At 36.5% G+C, this 14,964-nt stretch overlaps 1 protein-coding gene and 1 pseudogene across 2 annotated transcripts; both read right to left on the reverse strand.

The window, feature by feature from the left end:
• Positions 1-394: 394 nt before the first annotated feature.
• Positions 395-3,412, reverse strand: LOC101499030 (putative disease resistance protein RGA1). 2 transcript variants are annotated; one of them, XM_073365811.1, is made up of 2 exons: positions 1,120-3,412; positions 840-1,018 (listed from the first exon to the last, which is right to left on the reverse strand). In XM_073365811.1, exons 1-2 carry the CDS (start codon positions 3,269-3,271, stop codon positions 984-986), a joined length of 2,187 nt encoding a protein of 728 aa, XP_073221912.1. In that variant the 5' UTR covers positions 3,272-3,412; the 3' UTR covers positions 840-983. The 2 variants fall into 2 exon arrangements, with proteins under 2 accessions (XP_073221911.1, XP_073221912.1); XM_073365810.1 differs by having other exon boundaries at positions 395-3,412.
• Positions 3,413-12,419: 9,007 nt separating this feature from the next.
• Positions 12,420-14,964, reverse strand: part of LOC101499346 (putative disease resistance protein RGA1) — a 3,776-nt pseudogene continuing 1,231 nt past the window's right edge.

Raw genomic sequence — 14,964 nt, forward strand, 5'->3', positions numbered from 1 at the left:
TTTATCTAATGCTCTTTATTTTGAAAATTCATACAATGTTACTGTTGGAATTTTGTGATCTCATTTCATTTGTAAAATTGACAGGACAGTTAAAAGAAATGGTTAAAGTTGCAAAGAAGGTGTATTACTTGGAACTTGAAACTAATAAAAATAATAAATCTATACCAACGATCCACCTCAGTAAACCTTGTAAAGCTCATTAAACAGGGTGATGTAAGGTCTAATCAAAGTTGATACTCAATTCTAATTCATTGTTTTAAAATCATATACTACTTCATGGTTACATGATATATAAATTTCCAATTTCAGGTAAGACCTTACTTTTTCAACTGGAAAAATAGCATAGGAGGTGCAACCTATTGATCTTGCAATGGAACCATAGAGAAATAGAGAAGAGAAAAAGTGACAACCAACAAAGGTTACTAAGGTTTTATTGCATCAGCCACAACTACTTACAGAGAAAGGTAAGCATTTATAGACTCATCAAAAAGACAAGCAAACATAAATACAACAATTGAAAGGACTAATTTACCCTTAAAATAGAGAAAATGAATAGAACATTAAAGCATATTATCTAACACGTTTGAATACTTTTATTTGATACAAAACAATATATTTTCCTTCAAGTTCAAGGTCGATGACCTCATTACTCCTCTTCCCCACTTGGTTCTTCAATGGAAACGCTTTTGATGTGAGCAATCATGGGCCAATACTTACCACATTGCGGCTGATAATTTTTGTACAATTCAGGACAATCATATATCTGCAAATCTTCAAGGGCAGTAAGGTGATGCATGTCACTTGGAAGCAGAATCCTCCTAAGAAGAGGACATTCACGAATATAGAGTCTCTTAAGACGCGACATGGTTATTAGACATTTAGGAAGATTCTTGAGATTGGGACAATTAACAACTATCAAGGTTTCTAAAGTGTCTGTGGTGTCTTCAATCCATCTAGGAAATGTGAGTAGCTCAAGAAAATTCTCAAGATGTAGATTTCTCATCCTCAACGTTTGTATCTGTAATTCATTGTACACTGACAAGTTTAACTTCTTACAGTTATCAATATACAAAGTTTGTAAATTTGGGAATGTAAAAAGAGGTAAAGACTCCACCCTACCACATGATACAACAGAAAATGATTCAAGTGATGGGAGTTGGTCCCACTTGAACAAAAATTTCAAATTGTAACAATAATAAAAACCCAAAGTTCGAAGATGGTTTAAGCGTGCAAATTCATTCTCTGAGAGGACAAATTGTTTGGTGGTTATATACAGTTGCCGCAAGCTAATCATATTCCCTAATCCTTTAGGAAATATTTCAAGCTCCATGCACCCATTGAGCAACAAAGCTTGCAAATTTAGGAGTTTGGAAATGGAATTTGGTAGTCTTTTGATTTTTTCATTGCAAGAAAGATCAAGAAAACGCAGGTGCTCTAATTTTGCTATTGAACTTGGCAAAGTTTCAAATGAAGAATCACTTAAATCTAAATAACGTAAGTATTTGTATCTGGATACCCATATGTCAAGAACACTTTCACTTTCAAGACCAACTCCGAGGACAGGAAATAGTATACTTCTCACACTTCTAGACTTGGGAAACAAATCATTGTCAAGTGAATCATTTTCAACAATTGATATATTCCTTACTTGCTGTGGTATATTCCGAGTATGCGAGTCTACCGCTACAAAGTCCTCTCTTGAAACATACAATGCAAGATCATGTATCAAATCATGTACTTTGAACACACAAAAGGAGCCAAAGTCATTGACATCTTGAAGAAATGATCTTGAATGTAACTCATCAATATATTCTCTTGCAATACTCTCAAGATTTTCCCTTCCATTTAGGGATTGAACTAATCCAAGGGATATCCAAAGACTAGTAATATCATCACAAAGGAAGGTATAATCTTTGGGTTGAAGGGAAAAGTAAGCAAAACACTGTCTCAAATAGAATGGCATTTGATCATAGCTTAACTTTAGTGCTGGTAAAATATCATCTTTCTTTTGTTTTAGATTCCATATCTCAGAGTCTCTAACAAATTCCCACTTGCTTAAATCAAAGTTTGAGAAAAGGGAACTTCCTAATGTTCTCACGGCTAGGGGAACACCTTGGCATTTTTTCACAATTTCTTCTCCTATCTCCACTAGATTTGGATGTTTTTCTTCTTGGCCATCCTTGAAGGCCCATTTGACAAATAATGATAAACAACTCTTGGGAGAAAGACCTTCCAAAACATACGGGGGAACATTACCCATCATCGAAGCCATTGAGTTATTACGCGTTGTCACCATAGTTTTGCTTCCTGGTGCGCCAACTTTGATCAAATCTTTCAGCTCAATCCAATTTGCACGGTCTTCGTTCCATACGTCATCTAACACGAGTAAAAACTTTTGACCAGAATTTTTTTGTCTCAGACGACTTACCACTTGAACAATATCTAAGTTGTTGATGTTTTCTTGGTGAATAAGACCACTTGTTGGAGCGGAAGCTGAAGAAAAAATGGAATCAGTGGCAGAGTTGATGGTTTTAATGATTATCTTCCTGATGTCAAAATCATTAGAGACACACACCCACATCTTCAATTGAAAAATTTGATCCATCCTCTTATCATTGAACACAAACTTTGCAAGTGTGGTCTTCCCCAATCCTCCAATTCCCACTATGGGAATAACACATAAACTTTTATCACCATCACCATTACCTTGAGGATGTGGTTGCATCAAAAGCTTGATAATTTCTTCCTTATCACTCTCTCTTCCTATTACACTCGAAGCATCAACATCCGGATAAGTCATTTCTCTCCTTTGGACAACAAGTCTTGATTCAACATTGATGGTTGTAAGTCCAAACTTGGTCCCATCAGTTGATACTTTATCCAACCTGTCTCTAATATCTTTGATTTGATGTGCCATCTTAATACGGAAAGCAAGTGGATTAGAGGTAGAAAAGAAGTGGCGTACCTTCATGCTGGTGCTTCTGGAAGCCTTGACAACTTGCTTTCGCTTGTCCTGCAACTCAAATTCCTCCAATACATATTCAGCATCAGAGCAAATATATTGAATTTGCCTCTGCCATTCATGCAACGCATACTGCTGGTTCTTCTTCTCCTCAGCATCCAACAGCAGACATTTGACAATAGTTAGCGTGTCTTTGATCCGTTGCAAATCTTCATACACACCATAGGCCCGGGAAACCTCTTGATAAGCATAAGAAGTAAGCTTCTTTAGCAGCGATTCAGCAATATCAAAGACAAATTTTTCAGCCATGTTAGTAACGGAAAGAGAAGGAATGGAGTTGGGATACTGATGTCAATCTATATAGCCATAATTGTTCATTTAACAAAGTCAACCAATTGACTTATTCAATCTACCAACTTATTTTATTGATGGCAGAGTGACATGCCAACCATGTAGTACTCAATCATTGTAGATTTGTCTTCTGTAATTCACTACATTTGTAGAATTGGTCCACTCAGAAAATTGCATTGTGTTGAAGATTGGCGCTAATTAAGGAGAATCAACAGATTTTGTTTTGTACAGTTTTATGACAGCTGTATGTCCATTAAATATAGATTAGTATTAGCTAATTCCTAGCCTTTCCTATCTTATTAGAATTAGCAATTATGAGGAGAATAACTTCCCTAATTCTTAGGCTAGATTAGCGCCCAGCCTTAATCTCCTAGTCTGTATAAATTCTGCTTTGTATTATTGTAAAGATACAAAAAAATAAAATAAGAAAGTTCCGCATGGTATCAGAGCTCGATCTGATCCATCCCTAAGAAAACCCTAGCGCCGCCAGCAATGGGTGAACCTTCCGACAAACAGCCAAAGATGGAAACTGGATCATTTCCGACCAGTTCACATGATGGGCTCAGTCATCTCATCACTGGCCATAAATTAAATGGTCAAAACTATACCCAATGGGTAAGATCAGTCAAGATCTTCCTTCAAGGAAAAGGGAGAGAAGACTACATCACAGGAGACACAAAATGTCCCCAAGAAGGAGATGCCACCCTTCAAAAATGGAAACTTGAGAATAGCCAAGTAATGTCATGGCTGCTCAACACCATGACCAACGAAATTGGTGAAAATTTCATGTTCTATGATTCGGCAAAGGAGATATGGGATGCTGTGAAGGAAACATATTCAAATGTGGACAATACCTCTGCCATATTTGAGATAAGAAGCATTCTACACAACCTTCGACAAGGAGAATCTTCTGTTACTGAGTATTTTAATACACTTAGTAGACATTGGCAACAACTAGATGTATATGAAGAAGTCACATGGGACTGTCCAGGGGATAAGAAAAAATTCAAAGAGCTGGTGGAGAAGGACAGAATCTACATGTTCCTATTGGGACTAAACAAGGACCTTGATGAAGTCCGTGGAAGGATCCTTGGAACCAAACCTCTTCCCAAAATTCGGGAAGCCTTTTCAGAAGTAAGGAGAGAAGAGAGCAGGAGGAAACTCATGTTGGGAAATGCCACCTCAACACCTCCCACCGAGAGCTCAGCAATGGCTGCAAGAGGAAACCAAATTCGGCCATTTCAAAAGAAAAATCGTCCCTGGTGTGATCACTGCAAGAAACCAGGCCATACACAAGAAATATGTTGGGTTATACATGGAAAACCCCCAGAAGCCAAGCAATTCAAAAGCAGGGACAGCAGAGGCAACGCAATTTTTAACCACCAAGAAGCTGAGGTAAAATCTACTTCATTTCCATTTAACAAGGAACAAATGGAGGCTTTACAAAAAATCTTCAAACAAACCATGCTCTCTACAGAAAAAGGTGGTACGGCTGTAGTGGCTCAGAGAGGTAATGTCTCACATGCTCTAAATACTAGCATGGGAAAAACAAAGTCATGGATTGTTGACTCAGGGGCTTCAGATCACATGACTGGAAATTTTAATTTGTTTACTAGTTATTCTCCTTATCCATTTAACTGCACTGTCCGAATAGCAGATGGCACACATTCTAAGGTCATGGGTACAGGATCAATTATTTTGTCACCTAATATTACACTAGAATATGTTCTATATGTGCCAAAACTTGATTGCAACTTGCTGTCCATTAGCAAAATCACAAGAGATTTGAAATGTGTTACTAAATTTTCTCCTAACTTGTGTGAATTTCAGATTTTGGAGTCGGGGAAGACGATTGGCAGTGCTAAAGAGTGTGCTGGACTCTACCTACTTCAAGCTGAAGAATTAGAAAGAGGACTCAAGAACCAGTCATATGCAGCAGCTAGTGTTCCAAGTAGTGACAATCCTGTAATGTTATGGCACTATCGATTAGGCCACCCAAATTTCATGTATCTGGAAAAATTATTTCCTTCTTTATTCAATAAAAATCAGAAGCATTTTCAGTGTGAAATTTGTCAATTGTCCAAACATACACGTAGCCAATACCCACCCCAACCCTATAAGCCATCCCAACCTTTCGCCCTAATTCATAGTGATGTATGGGGACCATCACGCATTAAGAATGTTACTGGTTCTAGATGGTTTGTCACGTTCATTGACGATCACACTCGTGTTACCTGGGTATTTTTAATGAAAGAGAAATCAGAAGTAGGAAGGATCTTTGAGGTTTTCCACAACATGGTGCAAACTCAATTTCACAACAAGATCCAAGTGCTTAGAACTGACAATGGTTGTGAGTACTACAATTCGATTCTAAGTTCTTACCTACAAAAAGTTGGCATTGTTCACCAAAGCTCTTGTGTGGACACTCCACAACAAAACGGAGTTGCGGAAAGAAAGAATAGACATATTTTGGAAGTAACTAGATCAATCATGTTAGCCACAAATGTCCCGAACCAGTTTTGGGGGGAAGCTGTCCTTTCGGCAACACACCTTATAAATAGAATGCCTTCCCGGATCCTTAACCTCAAGACCCCCCTCTCCACACTCCAAATCTTCTTCCCAACCAGCAAAATACTCACCTCCATTCCCTTAAAGATTTTTGGATGCTCATCCTTCGTCCACAACCACAACCCACACCGTAGTAAACTTGACCCCAAATCTATCAAGTGCATTTTTCTTGGTTACTCACCTCACCAAAAAGGGTACAGATGTTACTCACCCATCACCAAAAAATTCTACCACACCATGGATGTAACCTTCTTTGAGAACCAACCATACTACCCCAAAGTTGGCATTCAGGGGGAGCAAGTACACACATATCCAATTGAAACTTTAGAATACCAACCTTGGATGTTTGAACAAACAGAAACTGCCCCTATCCCAGCTGAAAGGACAGCAGAACCTGAACCGGTTGTTGTAACAGAAACTGAAGCAGTGGCCGAGGCAGAAAATGGAAAAAACAATGAAATTGGAACAACCCAACATAATCAAACAGAAACTGAAGCAGTGGCCGAGGCAGAAAATGGAAAAAACAATGAAATTGGAACAACCCAACATAATCAAACAGAAACTGAAGCAGTGGCCGAGGCAGAAAATGGAAAAAACAATGAAATTGGAACAACCCAACATAATCAAACAGAAACTGAAGCAGTGGCCGAGGCAGAAAATGGAAAAAACAATGAAATTGGAACAACCCAACATAATCAAACAGAAACTGAAGCAGTGGCCGAGGCAGAAAATGGAAAAAACAATGAAATTGGAACAACCCAACATAATCAAACAGAAACTGAAGCAGTGGCCGAGGCAGAAAATGGAAAAAACAATGAAATTGGAACAACCCAACATAATCAAACAGAAACTGAAGCAGTGGCCGAGGCAGAAAATGGAAAAAACAATGAAATTGGAACAACCCAACATAATCAAACAGAAACTGAAGCAGTGGCCGAGGCAGAAAATGGAAAAAACAATGAAATTGGAACAACCCAACATAATCAAACAGAAACTGAAGCAGTGGCCGAGGCAGAAAATGGAAAAAACAATGAAATTGGAACAACCCAACATAATCAAACAGAAACTGAAGCAGTGGCCGAGGCAGAAAATGGAAAAAACAATGAAATTGGAACAACCCAACATAATCAAACAGAAACTGAAGCAGTGGCCGAGGCAGAAAATGGAAAAAACAATGAAATTGGAACAACCCAACATAATCAAACAGAAACTGAAGCAGTGGCCGAGGCAGAAAATGGAAAAAACAATGAAATTGGAACAACCCAACATAATCAAACAGAAACTGAAGCAGTGGCCGAGGCAGAAAATGGAAAAAACAATGAAATTGGAACAACCCAACATAATCAAACAGAAACTGAAGCAGTGGCCGAGGCAGAAAATGGAAAAAACAATGAAATTGGAACAACCCAACATAATCAAACAGAAACTGAAGCAGTGGCCGAGGCAGAAAATGGAAAAAACAATGAAATTGGAACAACCCAACATAATCAAACAGAAACTGAAGCAGTGGCCGAGGCAGAAAATGGAAAAAACAATGAAATTGGAACAACCCAACATAATCAAACAGAAACTGAAGCAGTGGCCGAGGCAGAAAATGGAAAAAACAATGAAATTGGAACAACCCAACATAATCAAACAGAAACTGAAGCAGTGGCCGAGGCAGAAAATGGAAAAAACAATGAAATTGGAACAACCCAACATAATCAAACAGAAACTGAAGCAGTGGCCGAGGCAGAAAATGGAAAAAACAATGAAATTGGAACAACCCAACATAATCAAACAGAAACTGAAGCAGTGGCCGAGGCAGAAAATGGAAAAAACAATGAAATTGGAACAACCCAACATAATCAAACAGAAACTGAAGCAGTGGCCGAGGCAGAAAATGGAAAAAACAATGAAATTGGAACAACCCAACATAATCAAACAGAAACTGAAGCAGTGGCCGAGGCAGAAAATGGAAAAAACAATGAAATTGGAACAACCCAACATAATCAAACAGAAACTGAAGCAGTGGCCGAGGCAGAAAATGGAAAAAACAATGAAACAATCTGTGGTCGCTAGAAGTAGTGCAGAAGCTGAATTCAGAGCTATGGCACAAGGAATTTGTGAAGGGATTTGGCTCAAACGAATGTTGGATGAGATCAAAATTCCTACTAACTACACTATGAGAATACTTTGTGACAACAAGGCAGCTATAAGTATTGCAAAAAACCCGGTTCACCATGATAGAACAAAGCATGTGAAAATAGACAAACACTTCATTAAGGAGAAAATTGATCATGAGATCATAAGTGTTAACCACATCTCATCAAACAGACAAACAGCAGACATTCTAACAAAGGCACTTTCAAGGCACACATACGAAACTATCAGGTCCAATCTGGGTATGATAGATATCTACCACCCAGATTGAGGGGGAGTGTTGAAGATTGGCGCTAATTAAGGAGAATCAACAGATTTTGTTTTGTACAGTTTTATGACAGTTGTATGTCCATTAAATATAGATTAGTATTAGCTAATTCCTAGCCTTTCCTATCTTATTAGAATTAGCAATTATGAGGAGAATAACTTCCCTAATTCTTAGGCTAGATTAGCGCCCAGCCTTAATCTCCTAGTCTGTATAAATTCTGCTTTGTATTATTGTAAAGATACAAAAAAATAAAATAAGAAAGTTCCGCACATTGGTTATTCCTTTTTGCCTATGTGAAATCCTGAAAGTAAAGTTTCTTAACTATTTGTATTCAATATTGCAATTCAATCCCTCAAGTCCATTGAGAATGTTTTTTCCTTATGCTGAATAATAAGCTGGTCTGCTTTATTTTCTTCTGGTTTACAAATCATATATATTAGTATTACAATGGCACGCTCAAATATGAGTTCATTTAGTTTCTCTCATTTTTCAAATCAAACTATACACATTGATCACTTATATTATGTGCAATTAAATTACCTCTTACAAAGCCTGAATATATCCTTGTCTGTGTGCATCACAATACTTATCAATTACATACAACAGCTTATAGTAATCAGTAAAGATATAATGGACACAAGACCCAAATTGGATGAAATAATCGGAATAATTAAATTAATGAAACTTGTTCTGGATGGAGTCCTACTTGAAATTATATAATTCAAAAGGAACAAGTTGTTAGAAAAACCAATTAAGCGATTTACCTGAAAAAAAAGAGCAAGTTAGCAAAACCAAATTAATAAGCTGTCAGCAGCACACCAAAGCCCGCCTGAAATTAGTATTTAATAATAATAATAATAATAATTTATTTTTAATTTAAAATCATATAAAAAATCAAAAAACAAAAGTATATAAAATGATGCTGGTAAAGGCTTACTCAAATCAAGAGAGTTAAATCATGTGAAATAATGGAAAAAAAATTTAAAATTCTCACTTCAAAATACAATAGTTGATGTAATCCTGTAACAAGTGAAATTGCATTCGCATGAGTCAATGCTGTAAATATTCTCTTGTATTTTCACTACACATCCTTAATAGGACATTTGTGCTTGGTCAAAATTATTTATGACCTTATACATGCTTTAAGCTTTCTTTATGTTGTATCACAGGTTGAATCTTTATGCAAAAGAGAAAAGATAACTATTTTCCTTGTATCATGAAGTTTGAATTGAGCTATTGAATTCATAACCATGACTTCTAGCTCTATACTCAGGCACTACTTACTGTGCAACATTACAGTAAAAAATAAATGCCATCAGGGTCAACTCCATGCTTTTGGGCACTTATCTAGTGCCTGAAATATTTAATACTTTACTATAAAGAAATAGGAATTTGTCTAAAAGGCAAAGATCAGTAACAAAAGAAAAGTTGACAATGAGGTCCTATTTAGTTAAAGATCACAATAAAGACTATTTTCTAAACAATCTGATAGGGATTTTGGTATTATGGGGTGCTCAAGTCCCACATTGAGTAGTATGGTATTCTTGGTGGTTTATTTAAGTAGTTTGGTTCTTCTTCCTTGATAGTTAGCTTTTAAGGTAGGATTTCCCAAATATCTTATATCAAGTTATAATCATAGAGATATCTTATAATATCTCTCATTATTATTATGGTTTGTTCCTAATTTAGGATTGAGTCTATGTATCTCTATGATATTAGTATTGAGTCTTTTGTAATCAAGTTAACATAAAGCCCGGTTTCACGCGTCAGATCCATGCATTGCCGCTCTTCACCACATGTGACGATGCGTCTGGCAGCTGTTTGTGACGTGGCCTTTCTCGTTGTTCTCGCCTCGACCTAGAAATCGAATGAAGTCAAAGACGAAAGGCTATCTTCTTGTTCATGCAAACGGTGGATTGAATCAAATGAGAACAGGGATATGTGATATGGTTGCAGTGACAAAAATAATGAATGCCACACTTGTCCTTCCTTCTCTTGACCATGATTCCTTGTAGACTGATCCTAGTGGCTTCATAGATATTTTTTATTGGAGGCGCTTCATGAAAGTCTTAAAAGATGACATTGACATAATTGAATACTTGCCTGTTCGGTATGCAAATGTGAAGCCTCTTGTCAAGGCCCCAGCTTCATGGTCAAAGGCTAGTTACTACAGAAGTAAGATTCTTCCTTTATTGAAGAGACAAAAAGTTGTACAGTTTACTCACACAAATTCAAGACTTGCCAACAATGGTCTTGCTTCATATATTCAAAAGCTTAGGTGTCGTGCCAATTACCAAGCTCTTAGGTATACAGTTGATATTGAGGAGCTTGGAAAGACCTTGGTTGATAGGCTAAGAAACAATGATGAACCATTTATTGCCCTTCATTTAAGTTATGAGAAAGACATGCTGGCTTTTACTGGATGGAGCCATAATCTTACTGTTGAGGAAGCTGAGGAACTAAGGGTTATGAGATATGGAGTCGCGCATTGAAAAGAAAAAGAGATTGATAGCGTCGAAAGGCGAATACAAGGAGGATGCACTATGTCCCCAAGAGAAGCAGCCATTTTTCTCAAGGCCATGAGATACCCTTCCACTATAACAATCTACATTGTTGCGGGCCCTATCTATGGCAGCAATAGTATGGCAGCCTTTCACGCTGAGTATCCTAATGTCTTTACTCATTCCACCCTTGCAACTAAGGAGGAGCTAGAGCCTTGTAAGTCGTATCAAAACCGTCTCACAACTTTGGATTAAATTGTTGCAAGTGATGTGTTTGTTTATACTTATGAGGGAGACATGGCTAAGGCAAAGGCAAAGGCAGTGCAGGGTCATAGGAGTTCGAAGGATTTCGGAAAACCATAAATCATAATAAATCAAATTTTGTTAGGCTGATCAATCAGCAGAGTGAGAAAATGCGTCCCATGATATGGAACTCTCGTCCAATTGATCGATCATGGCTTCGTTTCGTTAGAGTTGCGCTGTTTCTTCTTCGTTGTTTGTCGTGCAATTTAATTCTTACTAATAGATTATAGCAGTGGCTTCTATTCCCTCCGACGATCATTCTGGTGGTGTTCCTTTTCCCACATATGAATCATACTAGTGATGACTTCTTCTTCCGTTGATAGTTACTTTGAGGATGTCTTTTATTTTCAAGAATCACTTTATCTTGGTAATTTATCCTAGATGCATTGCCCCATCTTTGTCTCAGATGTATTGGCCTTTTCTTTCTCTCCCTAAAGCACGTCTCTCTCTCCTAGAAGTACATTCAAGTTTAAATATTTTGAATCTCCAATATTATTGGTTTGAAGCTTCCAAATACAAGTTTTTAAAAAAACTGACCATACTTTGTTCAATTGCTTGTCATGAATTTCTCTAATGCTGATGATTATTTCAGCTATCTAACCAGGCTATATTTATAGAAATTCTCTCTGACTTCACCTACATCCCTAAGTTGTCTTTCCATCTTTTTTTATTTTATTTTGCGGAACAAAACAATGCTTTCTTGTAACAAGCTAAAACTTAGTAAGCTTTAGCTTAAGGGGGAGTTTTAGAATATTAGAAAATGTCTTATAATATCTTTTATATTATATTATAGTATCTTGAGTTATTTTCTAGGATCAATATAATCATAGAGATATCTTAGAATATCTCTCATTATTATTATGATTTGTTTCTAATTTATGATTGAGTCTATGTTTCTCTATAAATATTAAAATAAAGTTATAATCAATAATATTCAAACCCTTATTATTTTATCTCCTCCTTTTCTCTAAGATCCTACAACTTCAACATGCTTAAATACTTAACTCAATCCTACTTCAATGCCATGACCATATTGATAAAAATGAATCAGCTTTTGAAAAAATCTTCCACGTTCATCAACGTTATGTTAAAAAAATTGGAAATATGTCATCTGATTTTATACATGTTATTTCATAAATATAATTTGGCAGCATTTTCCATTCTATTATAAGTTTTCTTTGTAAAAGTGTTGCAAGGAAGGTGAAGATAATGAAGTTATTCAAGCTACCAAATAGTTTCTATCAAGCATTCTGACTTTATATAGATGATTAGACCTAGATAGATATTCAGAACACTGAACAGTTTTTATAATAGATTGTGTGAGTAAGGAAAAATATGTTTACCATTAATGAAATGATTAATTAGAACATATTACAAGTTATTTTTAGTACAGGGAGTATAGAATTGAACTGAATAATCATTTTGAAATCTTATGATACATCAAACAGTCAGATAAAAACATTCCCATGACATAGCTCAAGTGGTTCAGCTGGGACACTTGAAGGAGTTTGAGGAAGGAGGTCTAAAGTTCAAACACTAACTACTAATATAACATTCTATCAACTAATGACTAACATTTACTTATAAAAAACATTCATATAAAAGCAATTACTTTCGTCTTTCAATTAATATTCACAATTTCGAGAATCTAAAGCCTACTGCTGGCATTCATCTTCTCCAATCCCATCAGCCACTGGTCTGCTCACACTTGCAGAATGCACAACTCTTATATTGTTAAGATATCTCCTCTTCCTATGTCCTTTCAAGCTGCACATCTCTTTTCCACCCCAGCCACATCATCTAACTTGCCTAGTAGATAAAGTAAATGTTACTTTTAAAAAAGAAATCTTCTCTTTTACATATATACTACCAAACATGTCCTTACTTTACCATGAAAACTCACACAATTTACAACTGCAATTCTGTAATCTCATTCTATTAGTGAAAATGATACTTAAAGGAAGAGTTAACATTAAGAGATCAAATTTGTTATAGAATAGAATAATATACAAAGAAAATGAACAGCTTAATAAATGAAGCACAAGCACACATATGAGCTATTGGCAACACAAAAACCACTTGAGCTAAAAAGTAAACAAGTTTTGGGTTGTAAATTTAAAACTCAAAGGAAGGTGAATTTAACCCAAACATAGAAAGGGGGAGGGGGGAAGTTAATTTGTACCTTCAAGAAGGTCAATGACTTCATTCTTCTTCTCTTCTTGGTTCTCCAATGAAAGCGCTTTTGATGTGAGCAACCGCGGGCCAATGCTCACCACAGTGCGGTTGATATTTTAGACACAAATCAGCACAACCATCTATGCGCAAATCTTCAAGGGCAGTGAGGTGATGCATGTCACTTGGAAGCAGAATCCTCTTAAGAAGAGGACATTCATGAATATAGAGCCTCTTAAGATGCGACATAGTTATTATACACTTAGGAAACATCTTAAGATTGGGACAATTAACAATTACCAAGGTCTCTAAAGTGTCTGTTGCACCTTCAATCCAACCAGGCAATGTGAGTAGCTCAGGAAAACCCTCAAGATGTAGATATTTCATCCTCAAAGTTTGGATTGGTCTTTCATTGTAAGCCGACAAGTTTAACTTCTTACAGTCACTAACATACAGAGTCTGTAAATTTGGGAACATACAAAGAGGTAAGGACTCCACCCTCCCACATGATACAACAAACAATGTTTCAAGGGATGGTAGTTCGTCCCACTTGAACAAATACTTCAAATTGTGACAATAATGAAAACCCAAAGTTCGAAGATGGTTTAAGTTGGCAAATTCATCCTCCGACAAGACAAATTGTTTTGTTGTTATAATCAGCTGTCGCAGGCTGATCACCTTCCCCAATCCTTTAGGCAATGTTTCGAGTTTTGTACATCAGCCGAGTGCCAAAACCAGCAAATTTTGGAGTTTACATATAGAATGGGGAAGATTTTTTATTTTGCAGTTATCTGAAAGATCAAGAACTCGAAGGTGCTCCAATTTAGCAACTGAATTAGGTAGGGTCTCAAATGAAGAATCGCTTAAATCTAAATATCTTAAGTATTTGTATCTTGATATCCATGTATATAGTAGAGCTTCAGCATCAAGACCAACTCCATCCATGGGAAATAGTATTGTTCTTACACTCCTAGACTTCGGAAACAAAACATGGCCACATGAATCATTGTCAACAATTGATAAATGTTTGTTGCTCAGATATATTTCGAGTGTGCGCTTCTACCACTGCAAAATCCTCTTTTGCAACAATAAAGTGCAAGATCATGCACTAAATCATGTACCTTGAACTAGCAATAGTAGCCAGAGTCTTCGAAATCCTGAAGAAACTACCTAGAATTTAACTCGTCAATAAATTCTCTTGCAACATCCTCTAGCTTTTCACGTCCATTCAGAGATTGAACTAATCCAAGTGCTACCCAAAGAATACAAATTTCAAAACTATGGAAGGTATAGTCTTTGGGATAAAGGGAAAAATAAGCAAAACATTGCCTCAAATAGGATGGCATTTGATCATAGCTTAACTTCAAAGCAGGTAAAATATCATCTTTCTTCTGCTCTAGGTTTCATATCTCAGAATCTCTTACAAATATCCACTTATTTAAATCAAGTTTTGAGAACAAGGAACTTCCTAATGTTTTTACAGCAAGTGGAACCCCTCGACATTTTTTCACGATTTCTTTTCCAATCTCCACTAGATTTGGATATTTTATTCCGTCTCCTTCCTTAAATGCCCATTTGATAAACAACGATAAACAGTTATCTGGAGAAAGACCTTCTAAAACATATGAGGGAACAGTACCCATCATCGAGCCAACTGAGTTACTACGAGTTGTTACCATGATTTTGCTTCTTGCTGA

This window comes from Cicer arietinum, chromosome 3, assembly GCF_000331145.2.
Source record: "Cicer arietinum cultivar CDC Frontier isolate Library 1 chromosome 3, Cicar.CDCFrontier_v2.0, whole genome shotgun sequence".
Lineage (NCBI taxonomy): Eukaryota > Viridiplantae > Streptophyta > Magnoliopsida > Fabales > Fabaceae > Cicer > Cicer arietinum.

Coding starts and splice junctions, on each gene's coding strand:
- LOC101499030 (XM_073365810.1), bottom strand. CDS start 3,271: ATGGCTGAAAAATTTGTCTTTGATATTGCTGAATCGCTGCTAAAGAAG.